General features: G+C 39.8%; 1 protein-coding gene across 1 annotated transcript in view; it reads right to left on the minus strand.

Moving 5' to 3' along the window:
- LOC137985241 (serine/threonine-protein phosphatase 4 regulatory subunit 4-like) overlaps positions 1-7,500 on the minus strand; it is a 27,701-nt gene that overhangs the window by 2,957 nt on the left and 17,244 nt on the right. Inside the window, exons 16-21 of the mRNA XM_068832799.1 lie at positions 7,387-7,492; positions 6,497-6,624; positions 4,944-5,108; positions 3,818-3,904; positions 1,305-1,395; positions 313-390 (exon numbers count right to left, since the gene is read on the minus strand). Coding sequence (XP_068688900.1) covers positions 313-390; positions 1,305-1,395; positions 3,818-3,904; positions 4,944-5,108; positions 6,497-6,624; positions 7,387-7,492 — 655 coding nt within the window. The remainder of the gene's footprint in view (positions 1-312; positions 391-1,304; positions 1,396-3,817; positions 3,905-4,943; positions 5,109-6,496; positions 6,625-7,386; positions 7,493-7,500) is intronic.

Here is a 7,500-nt window from a genome sequence, read left to right on the forward strand (position 1 = left end):
CACTGTAAGTGAAGATGAGTTTAGCGTTGAAATGTTTTTTTTTCTCTTTTTTGGAATAATCACCTGTGTATTTATACTAAAACAATTATTCGCCTCAGGCTCAGTGGTTATCGGTGAATAATCACCTCGACTTCGTCTCGGTGACTATTCACCGATAATCACTTCGCCTTCGGCGAATAATTGTTAATTAACATAATAGCTGGATCTCAACAGCCTCCTTTCTATCCCTTAATCAATCCAACGAAGCAAATTAAATGACCACTAAATTCTTCTCTTGAGAACAAAAAAATTTGTGTTAGCAAATCAACTTACTTGAGCCTGAGTTAGACGGCGTCCTTTTGAGTGGTACACTACTTTCCGATTTTGTCGCTTTGCCTTTATTCGACACACCTGAACAGCAAATAAGATGTCAAAGACAGAAGGTAATGAACACAGTTCAATTACCGTATAAATAATTAAAAATCAGTCCAAGAGTTCGACGTTGTTGACAGTTGACAGCAGTAACCACTCTTGTATCCCAAAGTGCGAATGGAAAACTATTTAATGCTCTTTAATTCCTTACTACGATAGACCAAGCTAAAAAAGGATTCCAAAGTTCATTTATAGCTCAGTGGTGAAGCATCCCAATACGCAAACTTCCACCAATAGCACTCTTATTTTCTATGGATTTCTATCAGTTATAAATACATTGCAGGTAACACTTGTATTCAAGTTAAGAGCAGTTTTCAGTCAAGTGACTGTTGAAAGTAATTAGGCGACCTGAGTGCAATTGCTACGCTAAGTGATTGGTTTAAAAATCTCGCGCCAGTTTAGAGCGAGTTTCAGTCGAGTGTCGTAAAACCAAAACCAAAGTAATTACTTTGGCCAATCAAAAAGGACGGAGACAATCCAGTAAACCAATCAAAACTGAAGTAATTACACGTAGCCGACACAAAACGCGGGAAAATGTGCACGCGCGAGCCACGACTGATTTTGGTTTCACTTCTGATTGGTTGAGAAAGTGGCACGGGAACTTTGAACCAATCACTGAGTGAAGTAATCATAAACCAAAGCAATTCGCTAATTGAAAACCGCTCTATCAACCAATGAGAAGGAAAACCAAAGCCAATCGCGACATGCACACGCGATTTTTCCCGCGCTTTGAGCAAGTTACACGAAAATGTTACGAATTTGGATTGGTTCATTGCGCTGTTTGCACGTGCTGTGATTGGTCGAAGTAATTACTTTGGTATTTGTTTACGACACTCAATTGAAAACCGCTCTATAAGCTGTATAATTCCTTTAACTTCCGAATTAAGTTTCACCTTTTTTAACAGGCTTGTCCTCTTTGGTTCCTTTCTTTTTTGAATCAGGCATTTTGTTTGCACCAGCAAGTTCTTCTTTGTCTTTTTCCTCCTAAACACAAATAAGAGAAACTGTAATTTTATAGCTCAAATATGGGAAAATCTATGACATTTTAATGACTTCTTATTGGGTTATCTCCTTCATCGGACGGAACCGTCGGAAACTACTATATGGGAACCACTTGCCGTGGTGGTCATGCAGATCTGATAGCAACGATAACAAAGTATTGGTGTCTTGTGCTGAAGCGATTGTTAGGGAAGCCAACAAATTAACTCAACTCTAATAAGTAATATATCAACAACGAGTGCGATTGTTTCATCATAGGTTCCAAACGCCGAGAAACTAAATGAAAGCACTCGGCCTTCGGCCTCGTGCTTTTATTGTTTCGAGGTGTTTGGAACCTATGATGGAACACGAAGCACGAGTTTTTGATATGGCTTCTCAAACAATTTTGAATTGTGATGTAAACAGTGGAAAAAGAGTTATTAAAAACGCTGTTCTTTGGTTTAATTTCTCTTGTTTTGATGCGTAAATCTTCATATCAAATGAGGAATCAGATGGAAACGTGAGGTTTGGATACGATGTCCAAAACACGTGTCGTTTTCATCTAGGTTTTCATTGGGTTTCAAAAGTCATGCACGTGACGAATTTATCCAAATTTGAAAGGCTTTTGAGCTCATGAATTATTAATGAGTTTGAGAAGTAATGTATTAAAAACTAGTGCGAGTGTTTCATCAGGGTTTCCAATAGTCTCCTTCGCAGCCGCTCGGGCTGGAGTCACGCAACGCTCCCCGTGACTCCGGCCCGAGCGGCTGCGAAGGAGACTAGGGTTCCAAACACCGAGAAACAGATGAAAGCACGACGCCGAAAGAGGAGTGCTTTGATTATCTTTTGATTAAAATTTTCGCGAATGGCAGATAAAAAGTCAAGTTTGATCCGGGTGGCGCTGTTGTGTACAGTTTTGGCAATATGGGTGCCAACACGTGAAACTATTACAGGCTGAGTAAATTTGTCCAGGAGAATGCGAATAGTCAGGGGGAGATGTATCCAGCAAGGACCCTTTTTCGAATTATCTGTGGCATTCGAAGGCAATTAGATGAAACTGTGGGAGAGAGCTATTGTTCTTGTGTTTGATTTGTTTTGTTTTTATGCATAAATCTTGATGTCCAATGAGAAAACAGTCGAAAACCACGCGTGGTTTTCATCTGTGTTTTCATTGGCTCAAAACTCAAGCACGTGACGAATTTAACCATCGTTTATTGGTTATCGAACGTATGAATAATTCATGAGTTTTACAATGAAAAGGTTAAACTTTCAAGTCTTCTCGGATAGGGTTGTAAGCACAGTCAAACAACCCTTGATCACAAAATTTAGTGGGACATTATTGAAGAACCCACACACCATTCCGACGAGAAGAACTCGGAGTTTCCGGTGTTGCTTTCCTGACTTACTCTCTCCAGTAAATGTCCAAAAAGGTTTATGTGTGTGAGGCCACGTAAGCAAAAACAGCAAAAAGTCCAGAGGAGCTTCGCTGAACGCGCAGATTTGGAAAACTTGAGTATTTGGAGAAAGGCCCAACCGAGCAGAAAACAGAGGCAAAAAACTCAACCCAATACGACGCCGAGTTCGGGAACCGAACTATAAACTGGTGTTAACAGAATTAACTATTATATGAGAGGGTGATGTGAAGTGCTATTTTCTACCCATGTGAGCGTTAGCCCTAATAATGAAAATGGGTCAACTCAAGGACAGAGAAAAACTCTGACCAGGGTGGGAATTGAACCCACGAACTTCGGAGTTAGATCACCGCTGCTCTACCGACTGATCTACTAAGTCAGACGGGAAAAGGTCGTGAGAATTGAACATGTCAAATTCACGGCAACGAATATGGACAAGTACAAGGGGTTACGTTTATATGCAAACGTTAGCCGTGTAGCACTTATATTTCAACAGAATTAACTATGAGAGGGTGATGTGAAGTGCTATTTTCTACCCATGGAAACCATATGAGCGTTGGCCCTACTTATGGTGTTACTGGTGTAAGACCCTATACTGGTGTTAGGCCAGCGATGTCACCACTTCGCCAATCCTGACTAATAAACAAAACTACGTTAGACCCAACACACTCAGCTGCATCAAGTTTAACAGACCGTTCTGGTTCAAATCACAACCGACAGTCACACGAACTCAAATTGGAATTTTACTAAACAACCACAAAACGTCCCAAATCTACACTTTTCCCGACTGCATTTGCGTCTTCAATAGCTATTTCCGAGTTCATGTCTGCCTCCTCTTGAAAGAAAGTTTAAGTGCGAAGTGTTTGTGATGAAGTAATTAGTTCTACTTTTCGTATGAATGAAAACTAACTTTCATAAGAAAAACGTCGCAGTTTGACTCGCTTTCAAGATGAGGCAGACATGACCTCGGAAATGGCCCATTGTATTCCATTGTTACAAATGGTTCAGTTGGTTACCATGACAATTAATAGTCTTTCTTCTTCTTCCTTCTGTTGGTCCATTTCATCTTCCTCGTATCTTGTTTTGTCTAACTTCATGAAAGCCTAAAAAGCAAAAGAAGTCAGTTTGGCATTTGGTCTTCATATTGCCAGGAGAGAGACGTCAAATTGCATCATCGTAATATTTGAAAGGAGAATTTACAACCTGGTTAATGAACGAAGAGATTTATCAAAGACAACTCAGGAGCACGAATTGTTTACTTAAGTAAACAACTTTTTGAAATACATTTGATTACAAACACCAGCGATATTACACGACGTTTCGAAGTCATCTTGAAAATAAAGTCAAGATGAAATCGAAACGTCGAGTAATATCGCTGATTTTTGTAATCAAATTTCACTCAGGAGTACTTGGAAAAACTGAGAACGTCCCTGTAACTTTGCCAGCGAGTTTAAAGTGACAACTTCAAAGATTAAGGGTAATTACTTGCTGTGGTGGTATGTTCTCTGCAGTGAAAGAATTTTTAAAGTTTGAGTCGACGAATATAGTCTTGAAAAGTAATCGCGAAGCCATTTACAGTGGACTATTCAATATCATAATTAAGTGAAGTACGATTGTCCAAGGGAATGTAGTCCTGGGAAGGTTTTTTTAAAGATGACAATGACTGATGTTTCGACAACCTTAGCGGAGGTCACCTTCAGAGTTCAAGTGACTTCTGTAACGACAAACGATCAGGGGTCGCTTACTCCAAGCATGGTTAGCAGCGCTAACCAGCGTTAAATACCATGGAAACCTATAGGTTTTGATACTTCTTAACCAACGGTTAGCGCTCGCGTAACCCAGAGTGGTGATCTACGACGGGATTGTTTATACCGGCATGACTTTGAAGATGACTTCCACTCAGATTGTTGAAAAATGTCAGTCAATGTCATCCTGAACAGTCCTTAAAAAGGTAAAGGTCCTTATTTTACGAGGGTAACACGTGACAGTGACCCACACACTTCTTCCGTCAAAGCGGCTCCGTTTCACGGGTATTTAAAGGGGCTAGGTCACGCAATTTTAGGCAATTTCAGCACTAATCGAATGGTCATAGAATTAACTAAAATATCAAAATAACAATAGTCTAAGAGTGGTTCTACTCACCTCCCTGACAGCTGCACAGACATCGGGCTCCTTTTCAGAGCTGAGTAATTTCCGAACACACTGCTCCAGTTGCTGTAACAGGTGTCTGTCTGTCGGTAACTTTAGCAAGGATTTCAGATGAGGTGGTATGCTGCAGAACTTTAACCTTACATTCAACACTGGGTCCTGACAATCGCAAAGTTAGGCAATACTGAGAGCAGTGATATTGCGAAGCGTTTGCCATACACGCAGTGGTCTGGGCCCGGTTGTTCGAAATCCGATTAACTTAATCCAGGATTACCGTAACCTTTTGTTTCATGTTTTCAACTTTTTGGGGAAAGCTTCTGTTGCTTCTTCTTGTTTTTTTAAGATTGACTCCTTCTAATATAAAGTTTTGCCCAATATTCAGCGTTGAACAGCCGTTGGGAGTAGAGAAATAAACTCCTTGGTTAGTTTTTAATCTGGGATTAGCGTTAATCGGCTTTTGAACAACCGGGCCCTGAACATTAAGGACGGTCGCGCCAATTGTTTCTGCGCATCCTTACTGCGCACGCAAATGCACACGCCACGTCATACACGAGCGCGCGCGCTAAGTAATAAAATGAGAAATAATAGGGCAAAAGGCCATTGCTATAGCTTTGCCTGGATTTAACGGTCTTGGACGTTCGGTGACCCCTATTTTTCTTTCCAGAAAAGGATTTTATTTACAATTATCTCCACGTTGTCCAAAAATGTACAAAAAATCAATGTGGGAAGTTAAAAAAAATTCAAGATTTCTGCTCACGGGACATCAAATCCTGCCATCTTGCGGCTGCAAGGCGCGTGAAACTGTGGTCGCTAAATGCGAACTTGATCTTTAAGGAACCTCACCAGCTGACTAAATTCACTTAATAAGTCCACTTAAATAATATTTGGCAGAGAAGATTTCACTTCAAAGATTTGATTGCAATATATTTGGGTTTACAGACACTGGCCTTATTCGCTAACGAAGCCCGATTTTGTCACATTTTGGGTGTTTTCCGGGCATGTTCTCTCCAAAACGAAGTCGGTGACCCCCCATTTTTTTTACATTTCTGACATAACTAACTCATCATCTTACAGTGGTAAAAGTTTCAGAAAAATATCAATGTTCAAAAATTTTCGCGCGAACGTCCTTAAACCTGTATTTTGGCATGACATTCACATGGCCCTGCTGATAATGTTAACAATAAAAACCAAAATTAGTGATTGCCAATCTTTCAGTGCTGCTGGAATCATTATTAAGACATATTAAATTAAATTTATTTTTCAATGCATGAGAACTGTCTCGATGATAACGTGACGGTGTACATCAATATAATAATGTGTTATTCACCGGCTGGGATGTCCGTATAGGGAAAAACTGTGCCCGAGGTCTTGAATATGGCCCAAGGCAGTAGGGCGAGGGCAGTTTTTCCCTACACGGACCGACCTAAGCCGGTGAATAACGCATTCATTTTACTGTTGCTAACGTTGATATTAGCCGGTGCAACAAATTCACACTTTCAAACGGCTCGCTTTTACAAACACTAAAACACGACTGTTGCTCAACTTACCGATCCCAATTCTAATAAAAATTCGAAGAAATTCTCCTTGAAAAAACGTCTTGAAAATAATTCCATTATAAACTTGCAAATATCTATGAATAACAATCTACTTCTGAAGCTCTTTCCTCTTCCACATTCTGAAAGGAAGAAAATAATGGGAAAAACTGAAAGAAGGACTATTTAACTTGACTTAAGATTTATTTTCTACTATTAAAGGCTTGTAAACCGATTCCTGTTAATAAAGTAAGCAAGTAAATGAACGAGCGAGGAAATGAGCGAGTGAGCCAGGGAGCCAGGCAGCAAGAAACTTTATTTACTATCAAAACCAGTAGAGTGGTAAAACTGCCGTTGGAAATTTGAATCCGAAGCGGTTCGATTCTAAACACGTGATCTTAAACAAATTGTCATGTGATCCGGAAAACGTCACGTGATCCAAAAAAGTGTTTCTTGTTGAATGCCATGACTGCCAACGCGCTTTACACGAACCACGTGACAACTTTTTTGTCATGTGACGACTTCTTTTGCGGATCACGTGATGAGGTTTTTTTGGAGCCCGCATTCAAAAATTCTAACGGCAGATTTACCACTAGTGATTTTGATAGTATCTACATCTCGCATATAAGCGAAGGCTCGTTTTAAGTGCAAATGCACAATAACAACAATTCTAGCCTTATTTCACCATGTTCAGCGAGAAACAAGGAGTACGAGTTCTGTGGAAAGCATGAAACAGTTACAAACTTGTCCGTATAATCTCATACAAGAGTAAATCAAATTTACGGGTCGTCACTTTTTCAAACATTTCTCCTTCCCCTTTTAAACAGGTTTTAAAAACAGTTACCAAAGTTGGGAGCATTTTAATAGTTTTAAGTTCCGTCAAATTTTCAAGTGCTAAAACATACCTTGTATGAGTCTACAACACAATTCTTGTCTTTGTTCATATCTTCTATTGTATCGAATGAAAACACATAAGGTATTTGCTGCTGCCAGCTTCACAGGTAAAACTCGCTGAAAGA

The sequence above is a fragment of the Montipora foliosa genome, chromosome 14 (assembly GCF_036669935.1).
Source record: "Montipora foliosa isolate CH-2021 chromosome 14, ASM3666993v2, whole genome shotgun sequence".
Lineage (NCBI taxonomy): Eukaryota > Metazoa > Cnidaria > Anthozoa > Scleractinia > Acroporidae > Montipora > Montipora foliosa.